At 40.7% G+C, this 21,953-nt stretch overlaps 1 protein-coding gene across 2 annotated transcripts in view; it reads right to left on the bottom strand.

The window, feature by feature from the left end:
* The window catches only part of PECAM1 (platelet and endothelial cell adhesion molecule 1), a 62,022-nt gene that overhangs the window by 28,649 nt on the left and 11,420 nt on the right, over positions 1–21,953 (bottom strand). Inside the window, exons 3-10 of one of the 2 annotated variants that reach the window (XM_039326771.1) lie at positions 20,379–20,672; positions 18,791–19,096; positions 15,352–15,621; positions 6,985–7,233; positions 5,410–5,691; positions 4,524–4,805; positions 2,385–2,492; positions 340–367 (exon numbers count right to left, since the gene is read on the bottom strand). In XM_039326771.1, the coding sequence (XP_039182705.1) occupies positions 340–367; positions 2,385–2,492; positions 4,524–4,805; positions 5,410–5,691; positions 6,985–7,233; positions 15,352–15,621; positions 18,791–19,096; positions 20,379–20,672 (1,819 nt within the window). The remainder of the gene's footprint in view (positions 1–339; positions 368–2,384; positions 2,493–4,523; positions 4,806–5,409; positions 5,692–6,984; positions 7,234–15,351; positions 15,622–18,790; positions 19,097–20,378; positions 20,673–21,953) is intronic. The other variant, XM_039326772.1, reaches the window with a different exon arrangement.

Below are 21,953 nucleotides of genomic sequence, written 5' to 3'. Positions count from 1 at the left end.
ACAGCTTTAGAGATTTATTTATTGCTACCTATAGATATATATGGAAAAAGCAATAATGCTTGAAAGATTTGGAGGTAAAAGGAAGCCAGGCCATCAGAGAAGACAGTTGCTGGACACCATTAAAGGTGACACCAGCCAGAGTACAGAAAAACTCACAGAAGTAGTGCAAGTTCGGAAGATGTGGAGATACCTCGCTCACACAACTGAATAAATAACATCTTCATCATTATCATCATCATCACCACCACCACCACCATCGTTATCATCATCATCATCACCATCATCATCATCATTATCAATATATGTATATCATCAAAAACAATTTGAATTCCAACTTACACAGACAACTCCGTAGAAGTGTTTTTCGCTTGATAAGGGGGAAAAAACAATAAATTACTATGTTGTAGTGCATAAACAGAAAGTCAGTTGTATAAACAAATGAACATGGAGGAAAAGTACTTCTCATACTGTTACTCTAACACTGCACAAAAAACTCTGGAAGCAGATGGATCTTAGTTTAAACCCATGTTAGTTTTCTCTAATTTCTTAAGAAATAATTTGTCATTGTAATTATCAGAAATAACAATAGAATTTGTAAAATATGGCCATGTAAAATGGCAAATGGGACAGTTATGAAAAAAATCTTTCAAGACAACATTTGTAAAATAGGCTAGAGCAGTGGTTCTCAACCTGTGGGTCGGGACCCCATTTGGGGTCGAATGACCATTTCACGGGGGTCACCAAACCATGCTGTCCGCCATTTTTTTCCTTTTTCCCTAGCTGTCTTACTCCCTCTTATTGGTGGCCACACCCACTTGGGGGTCACCACAACATGGGGAACTGTATTATGGGGTCACGGCATTAGAAAGGTTGAGAATCACTGGGCTAGAGGGTCAAAACAAAAGAATTATCTATAACTAATGGAGAACCAATTTTACAGAACAGCAACATATATATCTTTTCCTTTGACAATCAAAAATCTCCCTAATCACAAAGTTTTAAATAGGAGATTTCTACAAAACTACACTATTTAAAAATTTCATGGCCCACCTAAGCAGATATTTTTAATTACTATTTGCTACCAGATACAAATTTTAATCAATCAATGGAATTTTCAGAATACTATTTTGTACATCATCTTCAAATGTACTGTTTATTTTTCTTTTAAAGATATAAATATGTAATTTGTATAAATGAAGTTTATTTCAAATTACACAATTTGCCCTGATTTCTAAAACAATTGGGTTTGCACAGTCCTAGTTCACTAAATATGCTATTCCTGGTTAGCTTATCATGGTGCATTTAATTAATTAATTCAATTTTCCTGGGTCACATGAAACTGAATATTCACTCTGTGGGGTTGACAGGCCTTGCAGAGTTCTTTGATTAAAGAAAGGACAATATCTACGTTCATTGGTGACTGGAAACCCCGTGAACTTTTTACATAAAAATGGGGGGGGGAGAGAAAAGAGAGAGAGAGAGAGAGGGAGAGGGAGAGGGAGAGGGGGGGGAGAGAGAGAGATTAAAATATAATTGCACTTATACTTGCTGTGAAGAACATTGGAAGCCACTTCTTTATATCTTTCTTTTTTTTCCTACTTTTCTCTACTTATTTTCCTACTGCATTTTTAGTCTCTCCTTTCCTTTCCTCCTCCTCCCCTTCCCCTTCCCTTCCTTCTTTCCTTTTCCCTTGCTCTACCATAGTTTGTTTTTAGTTCTTATTATTTGCAATAAAAAATATTAAAACATAGGCTGGGTTTACAAAACATAGTAGATAAAAACATGGTGGCTAGTTGCTTTTTTTTTTTTTTTTTTTTTTTGAGAATTGTGAGAGAACATCCAATGTTCTAATCTAAGCCATGTCCAGCTATAATTTGTTGAACACCTCATATTGAACAATTTCACATATAATCATAAACGAGTTACTCCAGGACTAAGACAACTATGTTTAGAATTAGCATGCAAACTCATGATTAATGGCTGGAAAATTGGGTGCATTTCATAACTCAAAATACTCTTCTCCGTTTCAACTTGTAAATGAATTCTCCCGTCATCTCAGATTTGGCCCATACTGCAACAGAAGTCTCCATAAACACTTTCACCAGATTCACTAACATATCCCCTAACACTATAATTAGGTGCGCATCTGCAAATTTTACTTTCCAGCCAATCATCAGAAGCATTACTGCAGGACAAGTGAAGCACAAATTTAGTTTGGAAAAAGAAAGTATTATTTGAGGCGGGTGGAGGTGAGCTTCTTTTATTCCCGAGGTTAGGCTTAATAAGGGAAATGCAGCATTAATTCTGACAACCGAAAGGTTCAGAAGAATCCTGTACTATTTGCTAATCAGGTAAGAACTAAAGATTTTTAAGGTAGGCTTTACCCTTTGCTTTCAAACGACAATTCAACCAAACGATTGTAATTATAGCAGCAAGAAAAATCAGGAGGATTGTGGCTACAATAAGTCCTTTCTTCCACGAAGCCATGACAACTAAAAATTAAGAGAAAAATCAGTCACAATTCAGGCATATAATATCATAAGAATCTCTTCCTACAGTGTCAACTCTTCGCTATGTCACCTCAACTATGTCACCTCAACTGTTGTAAGTTGAGGACAGTTGGACAATGAGAACAATTAATCAGTGGAACGACTTGCCACCAGCAGTTGTGAATGCTCCAACACTGGAGGTTTTTAAGAAGAGATTTAACAACCATTTGTCTGAAATGGGATAGGGTTTCTTGCCTGATCAGGGGGATGGACTAGAACGGGGGTCCCCAACATGCCAGCAACCGGTCTGCACAACAAGCGAAGCCCCATCTGCGAGATGCAGGCAGCACACAAAACCACGCATTCTTTGATCCATGGAAAAAACATTCTCCACGGAACTGGCTCCTGGTGCCCAAAAGGTTGAGGGCCTCTGGAGTAGAAGACCTCCAAGATCTCTTCCAACTCTGTTATTCTATTATTCTGAGGACTGCCTCTATTTCCAATCAACCCTTTACTTGCACTTGGAGCTGGACAGGAAGATCCTGCCATGCAATCTTACTCTAACACAGTTGGACAAATTATAGAGGAAAGGCCACAGAATAAAGACTAGGATACCCTCATTGTAATGGAACCCTCTTTGCACCTTTGCTTGGTGTGAAATAACACAAACTTCTTTGCATTGGCACTTTACATTCCCAAAGGTACAGGCATCAGCTTCCAAGACCAAAGTGAGAAAACATGCATCAGGATGCAAATTCTACCCTTTTGCCTATAGAGGGCAGTGTTTATATGGCAACACTGGCACACATGGTTTCATCACTTGCTCTCTATGACGCTGAAGAGCTACGGTATTACAGATAATCCTCAACTGACAATCATCCATTTAGTGGCCATTTGAAGTTACAACAGTTCTGAAAAAGTGGCTTATGGCCCTTTCCCACACTTATGACCATTGGAGCATCCCCCATAGTCATGCAGTCAAAATTCGGACTCTTGGCAACTGGGAGGAATTTTATCAGAGTTGCATTGTCCTGAGATCATGTGATCACCATTTGCAACCTTCCCAGTCGGCTTCCGGCAAGCAAGGTCAATGGGAGGAAGCCAGATTCGCTTAACAACCAAGTGATTCACTTATCAACTGCAATGATTCATTTAACATCTGGCAAAAAAGGTCGTAAAATGGGTCAAAATTCAATTAACAACTCCCTTGCTTAGCAACGGAAATATTGGACTCAGCTGTGGTCATAAATCAAGGACTACCCGTACATTCATTTGAAAGCTGGGATAATTCACGTTTCCTGTCAGATTCTATCTAAGTTTCATCCGGGGATCTGCAATATTATACAGGTAGTCCTCGACTTACGACCACAATTGAGCCCAAAATTTCCGTTCTTAATTGAAACGTTTGTTCAGTGAGTTTTGCCCCATTTTACGACCTTTCTTGCCAAAGTTGTTAAGTGAATTACTGCTGTTGATAAGTTAGTAACCCGGTTGTTAAGTGAATCTGGCTTTCTCAGTGGGTTTGCTCGTCAGAAGGTTGCAAAAAGTGATCACATGACCTTGGGACACAGCAACGGTCATAAATATGAACCAGTTGCCAGGCATCTGAATTTTGATCACGTGACCATGTGGATGCTGCCAAGGCCGTAACTGTGAAAAGCGGTCATAAGTCATTTTCTTCAAAGTGACCATTATAACTTTGAATGGCCACTAAACCAACTGTCAAGGAGCACCTGTACAGAATAGAATCTGAGAGATTGTGCAAAGAAAATGTTTTCAGAAATACAGAAAAAAAAAATGTCCTTTGTCCTCTTGTGGTGCACAGGACACACTTTACTTCTTTCTTTTGCGTCCTTGGACTAACGAAGCTGCTCTTCGCATTTCTTGGAGGTGTTACATAGTGAAATTTAACCTCATCAGGTGCAACATCTGCACCTCGTGTCATGATGACACCATGCCTGTTTCATCGTGGTGATCAGCAACAGAAGGCACTGCCCAGAGACTTTGTCTTCCGTGCTCAGGAGCGGGACATACCCTTGATCAGGATCTTTTGGCTTTCCACAAAAGAGTTTGCTTGGTTGTCAGCTCTGCAGAAGTAGCTCCCTTCGTCCTGGCTTGTGAAGCTTTGCCTGTGCCAAATAACTGACAGTTTTTTCTTTTCTATGACACGATGTAACAATTTGGCGTCATTCTCTTTAAAAAAGTGGAACTCAATAGGGAAGGATCCTGATGCAACCGAGCAGAAAAATAAGAGTTCATTGCCATCTTCTATGTTCTCCTGTGGTTCTCTTTCAAAAGTTACGTTAACAACTGGAGCTGCGGATGCAAGTACATGGACAAAGGTCAGCAGTAGATTGAACTGGGTTAGCAGAGGTCCTAATCCTTCCCAACTGCGTTTTGTTTTTTAAAATTTAGTATCCTGCTTTTATTATTTTTACAAATAACTCAAGGCAGCGAATATATCCAACATATCTTCCTCCTCCTGTTTTCCCCACAACAACAGTCCTGTGAAATGGGCTGGGCTAAGAGAGAGTGACTGGCCCAAGGTCACCCAGATGGCTTTCATGCCTAAGGCAGGATTAGAACTCAGGGTCCCCTGCGACCAAACTGGCTGGGAATGGGGCCTGCGTGTAAAAAAATGGAGCTGCTGTAGGTAAACATGAAGCTTTGTTATCTCTAATGGAATCCATTTCCAGACAGCATGCAAAGGCAAGGAACTCTATATTAGGATCTTTTTTAAAAAAATTAGCAACGTAAGAGTTCTAAGATTTTTCAAAGGAACCTTATGAAACCAATAATTGCCTCAGATCAGCTTTCCCACCCTGGCACCCTTCAGATATATTCAGATTCAGACAAATAGCATGACAAACAGCAATTCTCACCAATCTTTAAAAAAAATAAAAGCACACCAAACAGTTACCTATTATTGTGACATTTAACCTTTTGCTTTGTTGCGAAAGAGAGTGGCCATTGTTAGCACGGCATCTGTATTGTCCAGACTCGTGGATGCTATTCGCTTTGACCGTAAAGTTTGCTGGTATGTTTTCTCTGGTCACAATCTTCCTGATAGGTATATTCCCTCTGTAAAGGGTGTATGTGATAGGCAGAGTCCCAAACCTTGAGTAACATTGTAAGACAAAGAACTTCTCCAGTACAGCTATTTGGGAAACTGGTTGATAAAGGACAGGCAGAGAAACTGGAGCTGGAAAGAAACAGAGTATTGATTAATTAACTAACTAAATTTATTTGCCATCTATCTCGGCATATTGGGAGATTAGTGGCAGCTGAAATAATAAAACAACCCTATTTCATTACACAGCAGTTAATTCCTAAAATGGGAAATGAAAGTGCAGAAAGAAAACCACACAATGGTGAGGGGAGATGAAGTCTGTACTTGTCCAGAAATACAGATCTTTGATTTACAACAGTTCATTTAGTGACTGTTCAAAATTACAACGGCACTGAAAAAAACGTAACTTATGACCATTTTTCACAGTTACGACCTTTGCAGCATCCCCATGGTCATCTGATCAAAATTCAAATGCTTGGCAACTGAATCGTATTTATGACCGTTGCTGTGTCCCAAGGTCATTGCGATCCCCTTTTGCGACCTCCTGACAAGAAAAGTCAACGGGGAAGACAGATTCACTTAACAACCAGGGTTACTAACTTACCAACTGGAGTGATTCACTCAACAACTGTGGCATGAAAGGTCGTAAAATGGGGCAAAAGCCATTTAACAAAAGTCTCACTTAACGACAGAAAATTTGGGTTTGATTGCAGTCGTAAGTCGAGGACTACTGTACTCTTTATGAAGGTGAAACTTGAGAAGAATGCACTACCACAGGACACAGATGAGCTGATTCATTTATTGAAGCGTGAGTGATTGCACACTGTTGTAAAGCTTGGTCACGCACCATGGTGCACTGCAAACAACTGTAAATATGGGCTAGTTCAGGGGTAGGCAACCTTGGCTCTTTTATGACTCGTGGACTTCAACTCCCAGAATTCCTGAGCCAGCATGGCTCAGCGTGGAAACCTCTCCCTTCCCCTCAGCATGGCTGGCTCGGGAATTCTGGGAGTTGAAGTCCGCGAGTCATAAAAGAGCCAAGGTTGCCTACCCCTGGGCTAATTGAAGAACGGGCCAAAAGGGGTCATTTGATTGCCTGGGGAGGGCAACTGTTGGAACTTCAGAACCAGATCCTAAATAGCTTTTGGGGGTCCATCATAAATTTGAACAGTCGCTAAGCAACTGATCATAAGTTGAGGACTATCTGTACCATAAAGTTGCAGAAAGGCTTGTGTTCAGTGTATAATGATTTCCTATTTATCAGATAAGAAAGCCTTCCATAGTCTCGGCTTTTCCAAATGCTTTGGACGTGCCAGCTAAGAATCCCAAGATCAGTTGTCCTGACTCTCAACATATCTAGAAGAGCTCCAAGTTGGAGAAGGCAAAAGTAAAAATAGAGAGCTTCACATCTTTAAATCAACCTACCATAAACACGGAGAAATACTGGGTCACTTGTCTTGGAAATGTTGTTTATCTCTGCTCTACACATATAGATTCCAGTGTCAGATACATGGAGCTCAGCCCAGTAAGTGCTGGAGTTTGCCAATATTTTGTTGTCCTTCATGAGCGAGAGACTGATCGGCATTGGACCGTTCACTTGACAGTGAATTTGTACAATGCTGTTTTCATCCCAGCTGGTTTTATTAACCACTAATATTGGTTTGGAAAACAGTTCTGCAAAATAATGAGAGAACATAAATTACTGATCTGAAAGGGAAGGGGAGCCTGAAGGTATTGGTTTATTTAGAAAAATTGCCCATCTTAAGCAAATAACCAATATAAAGCAGCAGTCAAATAGAATCTCAAAAGCATGGATACTGGCCTCTGCTAACAACCTGGTGTAGGGAGTCTGCACCCCCCCCCCAGAGAATGAAATATTTTGGAGAATATTAAGAGGCGGGATAGAATATTTCCCATGAAGGAGAAATGGAGAAAAAAAATATTAGGCAGAAACAGCCCCAATCTTCCTTTCCTCAGGCAAAAACCTGAAGAGGCCAACCTTTAGAAATGCAGATTTGGTAATCCAATCAGAAAGACTGGGGCACACTATTCATAAGCAAAACACCTTCAGCTCCCACAGCTCATGGGATTAAGAATTAACATTCCCCCACCCAAATTCCAAGGACAGGACGTGACCTTTAGGACATAATATGATTAAACCGCAGCCATTAGACTAGCAAAGGACACAAAAACCCACCTCATTGCACAATCCAGAAACATTTCCACTTCAAAGTCTCAAAGCCCCATAAAAATCCACCCACTCTCAATTCCATTTGGTCAGCTGTCCCAGAACTGCATGCTGTTGCTGGTTCTGCTCATCAATAAAACCTTCTTTCCTAAGCAGTCAGCCTCCATTTTTATTCCCGGCTTGGAACTGTACTGATTTTTCTTTCAACACTGGTTCTCATGATGGAAGGATAACCAGGATTTCATAAACTTCTGAAAGGCCAAAAGTGTCAGAACCATTTAGATCTGGGGTGGGGTGGGGAATACTGTTTCTTAAGATGGACACTGTCACAGAGACGGTGTAACTCCTAGGCTCCTGCAAGATGGCACTGTTTAAGCAAGGAGACCTGAGGTAGATGTGCTCTGATGGGACAGGCAAACAGGGGTGAGGCAGTTCTGCAAGTAAACTGGCCCTGTGCTATATATATGACCTTAAAAATTATAGCTGGCCCCTTATACTCAGTGGAGTTGCATAGACAAACTTAGACATGATTTAGACTTATGCATTACTACAGTCAGAGAACATATGTCTCTGTTATTTGGAGACAGTTGCATAGCTGTGGCATTATACTTCTGTCAATTGTAACTTTCTGGCTAGGGGGTACTCAAACAACAATATGACTTGTCTTCCACCTGCCTCCCAACAGTAATCAACTAATCAGCATACAGGACATGCATCTCCATACAACACATAGTTGAGATTTGGCAGGTGTGCACATCAGCCCGCCTGCAACTATCTGCAACCTACATTTATCCATCAACCCTTTGTAGTGTAGGTATGCGTCGATACCTACACTCAGTTGTGGACAAGTCTAAATCAAGCTTGAGGTGTACTCAATACTATGCATGCCAATTGTTTCCTGGAGCAATTGAGGGATTCAAATGCTTTTCAAGACAAAATGTTGCAATAATTCAATCTGAAAGTGACTAAGGCAGTGGCGGCAAACCTATGGCACAGGTGCCAGAGGCAGCACCCAGATCCCTCTCTGTGGGCATGTGCACTGTCGCCCCAGTCCTAGGCCTTCAGCTGGGTTTTATAAAACCTTTTCGCTTTAGACCTCTGCCGCTATATACAAAAAAAAGGTTCAATCAATCAGTCAATTTCAACTTCTCATGGAGAAAAAAAGATCTTGCAAAGTTGGAATTGATTGATTGAACTTTTTAGTCTCACCCAGTCTGCCGTTACCACCACAGCCAAGCCCACCCAATGGGCCACACCCAGTCAATGGGCCACACCCACCCGGCACCTGACAATGCATAAGTGGGTTTTGGGTTGTAGTTTGGGCACTTGGTCTCTAAAAGGTTCGCCATCACTGGACTAAGGCATGAAAGGCTATAAGCAGATCCAAGAAAAGGCACAACTGGCACATAAGATGGATTTGTGCAAAGGTCCTGCCCACCTAGCAGTTTGAAAGCATGCAAATGCAAATAGATTAATAAGTACCACTTTGGTGGGATGGTGGGACAGTAACAGCATTCTATGTGCCTTTGGCATATAGCCATGGTGGTCACATGACCATGGAAAATGTCTTTGGACAATGCTGGGTCTCTTGGCCAAGAAATGAAGATGAGCACTGCTCCCTAGAGTCAGACACGACTTTACCTTTCTACCTTTTAGGCATACCTGCCAACTATTCCTTGATTAGAACTCATGAGTACAGGAGGACCCCCAGATTGTACACCAACTCTGCCTGAGGGGATTACTAACCCTTCTAGAGTTATCAATGGCACAACGCCGGACCTAGCTTCACCCCCAAATCCACTCATGCTTGCTTGCATGAGTTGCAATCCAGAAAAGACATCTACCGCCTTCAGACACTAGGTACACACTAAGGTATGTCATCAAATGTTAGTTTTACAGAGTGTGAACCACCCTGTCAGAACCAAAAAAATCATTAAAATAATTAGAGGGAGCATATGCTCAAAAGTCTTGAATAACGGTTCTAAATACAGATTCTTTTCTGTCAACAAACAGGGAATTTAAGTTAATAGTGCTGGAATTATCACCATCAAAGCTGACACCAGCTAGAGCAGAGGTGCCCATTCTTTTGAGCACCAGGGACTGGTTACACGGAGAGAGGTTTTTCCACAGACTGGAGGGTGCGTGGTTTTGTGTGCTGCCTGCATCCTGTTGATGGGGCTTTCCTTGTTTGTGCGGCCTAGTTGCTGGCATGCCGCAGCCTGGTACTGGTCCATGGCCGGGGGTTGGGGACCTCTGAGCTAGAGCATAGAACAACTCAAAGAAGTTGTGTGAGATCAGAAGGTATGGAGAGACGTGGCCCATAGAATCACCAAGAGTTGGGCACGACTGAATGGATAACATCATCATCATTGGAATTATAGTGAGGAGGAATTTGTATGGTGATTGTAGAGATGAAAGATAGGAGGGAACAGGTTAACCATAGTAACTGCAACGTACAAAGCCCTTTCCTTATCAGTATAATGCATGGGATATCAAATCTTAGTACCCCAGATACAAACTGCACGTATCTATTAAATGTGTGACCTGCCACAATTCAATGATTCTTGGCAGCTTACAAAACCAAACTGCCTTTTTCTGTTTTTAATAGTCAAAACAGAAGCTTTATTGCACAACAGAAATTTGCCATTCTCAAGTCTGCAGAAATAATGGGAGAATGGCAATCTATTGAAAGGAGCTGTTGAGTCCATAGGTTTCCTACTGCGTGCTATGTAAAGGGGCATATTTATGTTAGTATTCTCTGTGCATCACTCAGGCAGCCATGCAGCCCCCCCCCCGGGCAAAGCCTCAAATCTTTGACATGGTAAAGATAGCAGGTCTCTCTATTATTGGGCTAAATTCAGAATTCAACAGATTTGTTTTTGGGAATCTGGAAATATAAATGTTATTATATTATAATACATCACTACCTTTATAACTGAGATAACTGGCAGTTTTAACAAAGTATACAAAATTATACCCCTTTATGGATTACTGCCTTGTCGTGGCGAAGGGGCTTGCGTACTCAATGAAGCTATAAGCTATGCCGTGCAGGGCCACCCAAGACGGACAGGTTATAGCAGAGAGTTCTGACAAAATGTGATCCACTGGAGAAGGAAATGGCAAACCACTCCAGTATCTTTGCCATGAAAACCCCATGGACAGTACTAAAAGGAAAAAGATATGACGCTGGAAGATGAGCCCCTCAGGTCGGAAGGTGTCCAATATGCTACTGGGGAAGAGCAGAGGGCTAGTACTAGTAGCGCCAGAAAGAATGAAGCGACTGGGCCAAAGCCGAAAGGACGCTCAGCTGTGGATATATCTGGTGGTGAAAGGAAAGTCCGATGCTGTAAAGATTTTTTCTCCATAGGAACCTGGAATGTAAGATCCATGAATCAAGGCAAGCTAGACGTAGTCAAAAAAGAGATGACAAGACTGAACATTGACATCTTAGGAATCAGCGAACTAAAATGGACAGGAATGGGTGAATTTAACTCAGATGACCATCAGGTATACTACTGTGGGCAAGAATCCCTCAGAAGAAATGGAGTAGCCTTCATAGTCAATAAAAGAATAGGAAAAGCAATACTGGGATACAATCCCCAAAATGACAGAATGATCTCAATTCGAATCCAAGGCAAACCATTCAATATCACAATAGTCCAAATCTATGCCCCAACCACTGGTGCTGAAGAGGATGAAATTGACCGGTTCTATGAAGCCCTACAGCACCTTATAGAATTAACACCAAAAAATGATGTCCTTATCATCATGGGGGATTGGAATGCTAAGGTAGGAAGCCAAAAGATAACCGGAATAACAGGCAAGTTTGGCCTTGGAGTAAAAAATGAAGCAGGGCACAGGCTAATAGAATTTTGTCAAGAGAATACGATGGTCATAACAAACACTCTTTTCCAACAACCCAAGAGACGGCTCTACACATGGACATCACCAGACGGTCAACATAGAAATCAGATTGACGATGTGCTCTGCAGCCAAAGATGGAGAAGCTGTATACAGTCAGTAAAAACAAGACCAGGAGCTGACTGTGGCTCAGATCATGAGCTTCTCGTTGCAAAATTTAGGCTTAAATTGAAAAAAGTAGGGAAAAGCACTAGGCCACTCAGGTATGAACTAAATCATATTCCTGATGAATATACAGTAGAGGTGACAAATAGATTTAAGGAACTTAGATCTGATAGACAGAGTGCCTGAAGAATTATGGATGGAAGTTCGCAACATTGTACAAGAGGTAGCAACTAAAACCATCCCAAAGAAAAAGAAATGCAAGAAAGCAAAATGGCTGTCTGAGGAAGCTTTGCAAATAGCTGAGGAAAGAAGGGAAGCGAAAGGCAAAGGAGAAAGAGAAAGATACACCCAATTGAATGCAGAATTCCAAAGAGTAGCTAGAAGAGATAGCTAGAAGAGATAAGAATGCCTTCTTAAATGAACAGTGCAAAGAAATAGAAGAAAACAACAGAATAGGGAGGACCAGAGATCTCTTCAAGAAAATTGGAGATATGAAGGGAACGTTTCATGCAAAGATGGGCATGATAAAGGACCAAAATGGCAGAGACCTAACAGAGGCAGAAGAGATTAAGAAGAGATGGCAAAACTACACAGAAGAACTATACAAGAATGAGCTTAACATCCCAGATAACCACAATGAGATGGTCACTGACCTCGAACCAGACATCCTAGAATGTGAAGTGAAATGGGCCTTAGAAAATCTGAGCAACAACAAAGCTAGTGGAGGTGACAGTATTCCAGCTGAGCTATTCAAAATCTTAAAAGACGATGCAGTAAAAGTGCTACACTCAATTTGCCAGCAAATTTGGAAAACTCAACAGTGGCCACAGGATTGGAAAAGGTCAGTTTACATTCCAATTCCAAAGAAAGGCAATGCCAAAGAATGTTCAAACTATCGCACCATTGCACTCATTTCACATGCTAGTAAAGTTATGCTTAAAATCCTACAAGCTAGACTCCAGCAGTATGTGGATCGAGAACTACCAGAAGTACAGGCAGGATTTCGAAGAGGCAGAGGAACCAGAGATCAAATTGCCAACATACGCTGGATCATGGAGAAAGCTAGGGAGTTCCAGAAAAACATCTACTTCTGCTTCATTGACTATGCAAAAGCCTTTGATTGTGTGGATCACAACAAATTGTGGCAAGTTCTTAAAGAGATGGGAGTACCAGACCATCTCATTTGTCTCTTGAGAAACCTATATGCGGGTCAAGAAGCAACAGTGAGAACCGAACACGGAACCACTGATTGGTTCAAAATTGGAAAAGGAGTCCGGCAAGGCTGTATACTGTCGCCCTGCCTATTTAACTTATATGCAGAGCACATCATGAGAAAGGCAGGGCTAGATGAATCAAAAGTTGGAATTAAGATTGCCGGGAGAAATATCAACAACCTAAGATATGCAGATGATACCACTCTAATGGCAGAAAGTGAAGAGGAACTAAAGAGCCTCTTGATGCGGGTGAAGAAGGAGAGTGCAAAAGTTGGCTTGAAACTCAACATTAAGAAAACCAAAATCATGGCATCCGGCCCTCTCAATTCCTGGCAAATAGATGGGGAAGAAATGGAGGTAGTGACAGATTTTATTTTTCTGGGCTCAAAGATCACCTCAGATGGGGACTGCAGCCAAGAAATTAAAAGACGCTTGCTCCTGGGGAGGAAAGCTATGGCAAATCTAGACAGCATACTAAAAAGCAGAGACATCACCCTGCCAACAAAAGTGCGTATAGTCCAGGCCATGGTTTTCCCAGTTGCAATGTATGGCTGTGAAAGTTGGACCATAAGAAAGGCTGAGCGCCAAAGAATTGAGGCCTTTGAACTATGGTGCTGGAGAAGACTCCTGCGAGTCCCTTGGACTGCAAGGCGTTCAAACCGGTCAGTCCTAGAAGAGATCAACCCCGACTGCTCTTTAGAAGGCCAGATCCTGAAGTTGAAACTCAAGTACTTTGGCCACCTAATGAGAAGGAAGGATTCACTGGAGAAGAGCCTAATGCTGGGAAAGATTGAGGGCAATAGAAGAAGGGGACGACAGAGAATGAGATGGCTGGATGGAGTCACTGAAGCAGTAGGTGTGAATTTAAATGGACTCCAGAAGATGGTAGAGGACAGGAAGACCTGGAGGAACATTGTCCATGGGGTCGCGACAGGTCGGACACGACTTCGCAATTAACAACAACAACAACAAAATTATAAAATTTAAATTTCATGCATGGGCGATGCTGGTCCCAGTGCTACCCTTTCAGCATTTTTCTCTGGGTCTAATTTTCACCTGTCATTGTCAGGAAACTGGTATGATTCACTTTCGCTCTAAGAATGCTAAATGCACTTGTTTGTTCACTTACTCACTGCCAAATGACTGGAAGGTGGCTTTCGTTTCTTCCAGGAAATTTGATTTAATGTTTATGTGTTCTTCTAAAAAGACACCCACAGTACAATGGGAACAATAACAGAAAAAATAAAAATAATACTGTAGCACATTACTGGAAAAAAACATAAACTTAAATCTTAAATATTTGCCCTCCGTTTGCTAAAATGTATTTAATGTAAAATACATTAAACTACAAACATTATAATAGTCATTGACCTTCAAGAGTCTTCAACTTACAACCTCAACTGAGCCCAAAATTTCCATTGTTAAGCAAGGCAGCTGTTAAGTGAGTTTTGCCCCATTTTACAACTTTTTTTGCCATAGTTGTTAAGCAAATCACTGCAGCTGTTAAGTGAATCATGCAGTCATTAAGCAAATCTGGTTTCCTCCATTGGCTTGTCAGCTGGGAAGGTTACAAATAATGATCACATGACCCCGGGACAGTGCAACTGTCATAAATACATGCCAGTTGCCAAGAGTCCAAATTTTGATTCTGTGACCATGGGGATGTTGATGCGACGGTGATGCAAGTGTGAAAACTGGTCATAAGTCACTTTTTTCACTGCCGTTGTAACTTCGAATGATCAGTAAACAAATGGTAAATTGTAAGTCAAAGACTATCTGCACTGTAATGCTACCCTATCATAGAAGGCCCTGGGTTCACCTGAAGCAAGTCTAAGGTACGCACTACATTAGAGTAATTCATTATTTGCCCACAGACTCCATGTGATGGCTGAAAAGCATCCTGAGTGCTATTTCTGGGTTAGAAAAATCCTCCTGATAAATGTTATTATCTATTGCGCCCTTCCCAAGGTTTCAAGTGGATTAATAGTGGGCTGAAGGACTCAACTGTCTTATTCTTAGGCAAGGCAACGTTGTCTTAGTATCCTACAGCTTGCCTAAAAACCAAGCAACACCTTCGGTGTTTATTTCCAGAACTGTGGTACATGATTCCCCAATCCTGCTATACATAAAACGTGAGGAAAGACATGTGTGTTCAGACACTGCCTTATTTTCTGCTGAGTTCACCTGAAGCAATTTCACAAGGTGTGAAGGACATCATAGGACATCATGAGGTTGCTCTGACTAGAACTCACCCAAATGATAATTTCATACCTTGAAAAAGTAGATATCCCACCCCATAATTAGTGAAAGCATAGGCTAAGGTCGGGCTGTGAGTTATTAAAGCAAGATGGAGAAATCTCTTACCAGCCACCACAAGTTCTTCTTTGTCAGTTTTAGATACACTTCCGTGCTCCACTTTGCACATATAATTGCCATTGTCTTCCATCTTGACTATCTTGCAATATGTTAGGGTCTCTCTGCCCTTCGTGCTATTCAGAATTGTTTTGTTTTTCTGCAAGATAATTTCAGTTTGATCCTGGCGAAGTAGGACTGTCGAACACGTTATACAGATCTTATCCCCTTCGGTAATATTCTGTGGTGGGTCGATAGTTATTTTAGGAACAGAAAATGGTTCTGCCAAAAAAGAAGCAAATTGTCATAATTTAAAAAAACCCAGCCTATGGAAAGATTCCAGAGAGGTGGCTACGTTACTCTGCTAAAGCAAAAACCTGAGTTTGGGTCTTGTGGGCAACTGTCAGAAGAATAATTTGGAGTTCCAACTTGAGTTAGGGCTGTGCAAGAATAAATAAAACTGAGATCTGGACAGCTATGAGGAAAGAAGAAATATTTATTCCTAAAAGCAAAACAGTTTGCATTTAAGGGCAGGCTGCAGAGAAATGGGGTTCAGCAGCAAATTTTTATAGGGGGAGCTTGTGCGGGGTATCATGTGCGGATTCTAGAGTGGCACTTGAGGGGCATGTGTGTGTGTATGTTTGTGTAGGTATGTTTATTCTTGTGAACATGCAGTTCCTCTGGGACACCTAATTGTTTGCAGACCTTATCCTTTGATATGTGGATTAGATCTGGATAACTTATTTGAGGAAGTTTGCTAATTTTTGTTTAACTTAGTTTCAGCTTGACTGTTAATATTTTAAGGGGAAGATGGAAACAGTATAAAAAATAAAAATATATTTGGATATAAAACTTCTCACACACCTTATAAGCTAACTAAGAATTTAAGATGTCATTGACTATAGTCCACTTCTTCAGATATATGTAGTATTATCCATATAAAGGAATCTGAGGAAAGGGAAGGGTGGGGAGGATAAAAGTAAAGATTAAATAAGCTATAGAAAGTAAAAATAATTATTATTTATACTGTAGGTAGCAGGGCTGTACTATTATTTCTTTCTTGAGATTGTTGAGACTCTGGGAAAATATACATTTGGTTTAAGGACTTGCTGTCAAATGGCATCTGTGTGAGAATGTGTGTGTGCATGTATGGTGAGATAGTAGTTGCAACTGTGTAATGAAAGTCCCACTCCTTTGTACATGTATGGAACATTGATGCATATCCAAAAGGGACAAGGGATAATCACTATCTTGCCTGCTCTCTCTCCCTCTCTCCCTCTCCCTCTCTCTCTCTTTCTCTCACGCGCACACACACACATACACACACACACACACACACACACACACACACACACACACACACGGATGCTGCTAGGTCAAAGTATGATCTAAAGCACCATTTTATCTTTAAATCCAGAGCACTGCATGGGCTTAAACAAAAAAGACCATTCATAATTCTGTACCCCTGTTGAATTTATTCTCACGCTGGTGAGATTATTAATGAACATACACGATGTTCTAAAAACAAATTGCATTAAGACCTTTTCATAAAATTCCATCTCTGCTGCTTCATGATGGTGAACAGACTTGAACAAAATAATTGCAAATTTGGATGAAATATCTGAGTTGGGGTCCTCTAACGGCAGCATCTCCACTACTTCTAGGTCAGCTTTGCATGCACAAAAATACATGTGGTTGTGTCTATAAGGCAGCAGAGCCAATTAAATTCTCACTCTTTTGGGGTGCAAAAGAAATGACTATGGAGACAATTCAACAGTATGAAAGATTTAGCCGGTGACATCACCATTGCTCAGGGGACACCCAGTAGGGAGCTCCTTTCATGTCCCCAGCAGGAGTTGGAGCAAAGGACAGGAACTCAACCCCACCCCATGGTAGCACTCAGGTCTCAAATGAGGGCTTTCTAATCTCCAGCCCAGCATCCTAACTATGCAAGCCACTGTGCTCCTCACCCTATTCTTTGCTGCTCTTTTAGTGGAGTTGAAGAGCAACAGTGTAGCTCCCTGGAACAGTAGGCACATACATAACTTAGAAATCACTAGAAACACAGGGAAAAGGTGAAACAACTGGGGTGGTGGTGGTGTTTGGTGCTGCCCATTGGTCAACTTGAGAGCAAACCCATAAGCTCATGAGATGCTTTCAAGTCTCACATCGGTAACAAAAAGAGCAATTGTGGAATGGTTGAAAACAGTTGTTGGAGTGAAAACAGTATTGGTATGCAGTATCCTTTAGCTCCCTGGGTTAAAAATGGTGACATTCTTATCACAGCCTGTATTAATCAGCCGATCCATGCAAAAAATATCAATTGCAGGGGGATACAAAAATGCATACATAGTATTAGTTTCTCAAGACAAAACAGCAGATATCTAACAAAGTTGTACAAATGAAGTGGTAACTCTTTAAGATGTCACAAGACTAATGGTTATTTTGTTTTCTGTAATGATCTTTGAGGACTTAGATACTTTGACATTTATTTCTGTTCAAAAGCCTTCTATAAACAGGAATTTGACAAAAACCTTTAATTGATTTTAAAATATATGACAGTCAGCATCAGAGATAATCCAGAACCAGTGCTTTTGGCAGTTCTTGTACTTTCAATCATGAGTCAGCCAACATGCTTGGAATATCTCTGACAGAGAATTTGAAAACCGCCTTGTTGATTCAAAGATCCATCTGGCATAGCAATTATTTATCAATATGTTAGGATATTGAATTTAGTAGCTGGAACAGTAAAGTGTACACTAGGCTAGAACACACAGTTATAGTTAATTAGAGAGTGCTGATTCATGCATGAGGCAATCTACGCTATGATTGGTTGCTGTAAGTATAAAGGGGGAGTTTCCCTTTTTTCCCTCCTTTTTTCTTCTGAGTGTTCTGTATACTGTTTAATTTACCTCATGATGTTCCTGGGTTCCTGACTACCTTGTATTGTTTATTTCTGGATGGTGACAAAGACTGCTGTAAATTTGAATGATAAATATATTTATATATCTAAAAAACTACAAGTTTTTGTTAGTGTCCCCGACTTTATCTGGACAGCTGCTGCACAATTCCCTGACACACTATCACCTAGAAAACTGGATCATTCATAGGTTTCATTTTTAGGAATACTTCATTGATTTTAGGAATATTTCATTGATTTGATTTTTAGAAATATTTAAGGATATTTAATTGATTTGACATTTAGGAATATTTCATTGATTTAACTTTTGTGTTGGCTCCTGAAAGCCAAGTTGACAAAATGTATGAGATGTAGAAAGAACTATTACTAAGTGATTCCTTAAAGTGTGAAAAAAATGTTTGGGCTTACCATGAGAATGTGTTTATTTGGGATAACAGGAATTTACAACTCAGTTTGCAGCATTTTTTTAAACAAAATCAAAAAGCATAATTTTAATTATTAGTTTTGAAAGCAAAAGTCTAACTAACTTACCGGTAACGGTGACAATTGTTCGGTTACTACGCTCTGAGATTTCACGTCCTGCCTCTGAATTCATCTGGACAGCACATTCAAAATATAAAATATTGTCTCCAGCATCGATGGGGAATTCTAACTCAACAAAATTTTCACGTTGCGAACTTCGTTTCCTCTCATGTACAACTCCATTTGCCAACTGTGCAGTTTTATAAAATGTGAAAAAAAAAGGTGGCTTTTCTTCTGGCACCTCACAGCGTAAAAGTACATTTTCACCTTCCATCACTGCTGTTCTCTGGACACTCAATATTGGCTTCATTATGCCTTCAAAACAGAGAAACAATCATGAATTAAGATATATCTTTGCAAGTGGCAAGCTGGCAGCCACTTTAAACAGCTTGATCTTGGGATTTTCATGTGATAATACATGAAAAATTGCAAGATCAAGCTGCTTTTTCTCAGTTCTGAAAAAGGAGGCCTAGGATCCTGGATCTTTTCTTCCAAAGGATCTTCTAAAGTTCTTTTTTTCTTGATGTTTTTTGTTATAACAAATTATAAGTTATGACAAGTTGTAACAAACTGGAGAACCATGTTAGTTAAGGCACATGGCTAGAAAAAAAGGGACTGTGAGTTCTAGTGCCATTTTTGGACATAAAAATCCAGATGGATGACTTTGGGGCAGTCACTCTCTTTCTTAGCCCAGCTAACCTCACAGGATTCTTGTAGTGGGGAAAATAGAAGGAAGAAACATTAGGTATGTTCACTGCCTTGAGTTATTTATAAAAATAATAAAGGCAAGATTTAAAAAACAGCCCAAAGAGGCAAATAGCAACTGACAAAGAGAGATCTTTTTGATAAAGTGAAAAAAGTACCACTTTATCTGGGAAATGGATCATCTAAAGAAAGCCATCTTGTATGTCATGGCTTCTTTATGGATTAGAGTCAAATGCCACTGGAGTGTTGCAAAGCCTCTTTGGATTTCTTCTTTGTAGCGCAGAGTTGGGAAAGGCTGTTTTGTTGCTTTGGAACTTTATAACACTAAATGGTAGAATAAAAGGATTTGCAGGTTGAAAGCAGCATAGAAATCTGCAGTCCAGACAAATAGACAGATAGAATTTTATACAAGAGAAGCTTTATCCACAGAAAAACACCAGAAGATGTGACTATGAAAAGCATGGCACATAAGTGATAAGGGTGCTTTTCAGGAAAAAGGCTAAAATATGTTAAGTAAAGAAAATGAAAAATAATACAAGAAAAAGATTTTCTGGAATCAAGCAGAAAGAAAAGAAAAGAAAAAGATAAGAAAATGAATAAAGAAGGAAAAATTAGAAAAAAGAACTGTGGTAAAACTAAAAGGAAAAATTGTGTTTAATCTTTCTTATCCATAAAGGACAAGGCTGGATGGAATCACTGAAGCAGTAGGTGTGAACTTAAATGGACTCCAGAAGATGGTAGAGGACAGGAAGACCTGAAGGAACATTGTCCATGGGGTCGCGATGGGTCGGACGCGACTTCACAATTAACAACAACAACAACAACAACAACAACAACAACAACAACAACAACAACAACAAGTTGTTCCTTCAAAGAATGAAGAGACACCTACCTTCAACTTTAATGGTCAAAGGATTACTAGATTTTTTTTTCTCCTCAACACTTAATGAACATTCATAGACTCCTGAAGAAGAAAATCTAGCCTGTGAGATCGTATAATGGGCGCTGTCTTGTTCAATTGTGTTAGTGAACAGGAGTTCATCATCCTTGAAAAATGAAAACGTGTAATTCAGTCGGAAATGTTCATTCTTGCTAATATCCACAGAACAGTTGAGGATGAGTGGGTTTCCATTGCGCACTTTATTTTGTGGAAAAGCCTGGAGTGAAACTTTATTGATAGTGAACACTGGAAAAGAGGAAAAATGTTCATGATATTAGTTTCAGGAATCATCCCAATCTGTTTTTTCCCCCAAAACTATTACACTGGATCCATTCATCCAATGCATTTGAACAGGATGTTAGCCACCAAAGAAATCTGCTTGGATTAATAGAATATACCTGATTTGATTAATCAAAAAATTACATGATTGTATGTTTTGATTTGCATTTATTTGATATGTCCTTAAACTAGGTAAAGGTGATGGACTTGTAGTCCAAAACATACTAGATTGCAAAAAACTGTACTAGGTCATTGTGTAATTGTATAACGTATTACTTATCTTTCACTTGATGGTTCTAAATATCCAGCATTATTTTTTCATAGAAGGATTGTTTCAGTTGATGGAACAACTTCCTTGAGAGCATAACTTAGGGGTTAATATAAGAGAAAACCTGAGCAATCCAAAGGGGCTGTCCTTCAACAATAGAAATGATAGTGAACCAACTGTAAATGAAATAGGAAATTGATGTGGTATGGAAAGTGATGGATGCTACACTCTTTGACTGATGTATTCCATTGTATTTGAATTTGTTAATTAGAGATATGTCATAAGCTTTTCTCCTCACCCTACTCCTTTCTTCTGCTGCTGCAGCATTTTAGGATCTCCTCCAAATCTGGCCCAGGTGGTTTAGGGCAGTGGTGGCGAACCTATGGCACGCGTGCCAGAGGCGGCACTCAGAGCCCTCTCTGTGGGCACACGCACCATGCCCCAGAGATGGCAACCATCCCTCTTCAACCAGCCACCTGCTAACTCACCAAGGTCCCACATGGCCAGATGCATCCCAGCACCCATGCACTCATTGGCCCCTGTGTGTCAGGCAGCAGCCGCCCCAGCCCCTGCCTCACCTTGCCCTGTGACAATGGCACCCCTGCCTTGCCTTGCCTCACCCAGCAGAACGAGCCTCCTGCCCACCGCCTGACCTGCCAGAGACCCCCTGGATCTCCCCCAACCCTGCCCGGCTCCCACAGGTGCCCCTCCCCACGAGCAACATCGATGTGATCACACCTACCTTGGCCACACCCACCCAATCTGCCATGACCACCACAGCCACACCCACCCAGTGGGCCATGCCCACCTGGAACCCGGCGATAAATAAATGGGTTTTGGGTTGCAGTTTGGGCACTCAGTCTCTAAAAGGTTTGCCATCACTGGTCTAGGCAGACTGCATGGGAAAAGTCTTATTCCCCCAATCATCCCTCTTCTTCATGTTATTTATTTTTCATTTATTTCTTAACTTTAGTTTATAT

The sequence above is a fragment of the Crotalus tigris genome, unplaced genomic scaffold (assembly GCF_016545835.1).
Source record: "Crotalus tigris isolate CLP2741 ecotype Arizona unplaced genomic scaffold, ASM1654583v1 scf7180000024345.2110221, whole genome shotgun sequence".
Classification (NCBI taxonomy): domain Eukaryota; kingdom Metazoa; phylum Chordata; class Lepidosauria; order Squamata; family Viperidae; genus Crotalus; species Crotalus tigris.
Note: the sequence above shows the minus strand (reverse complement) of the source record. Positions and strands in the feature narration are given on the sequence as shown.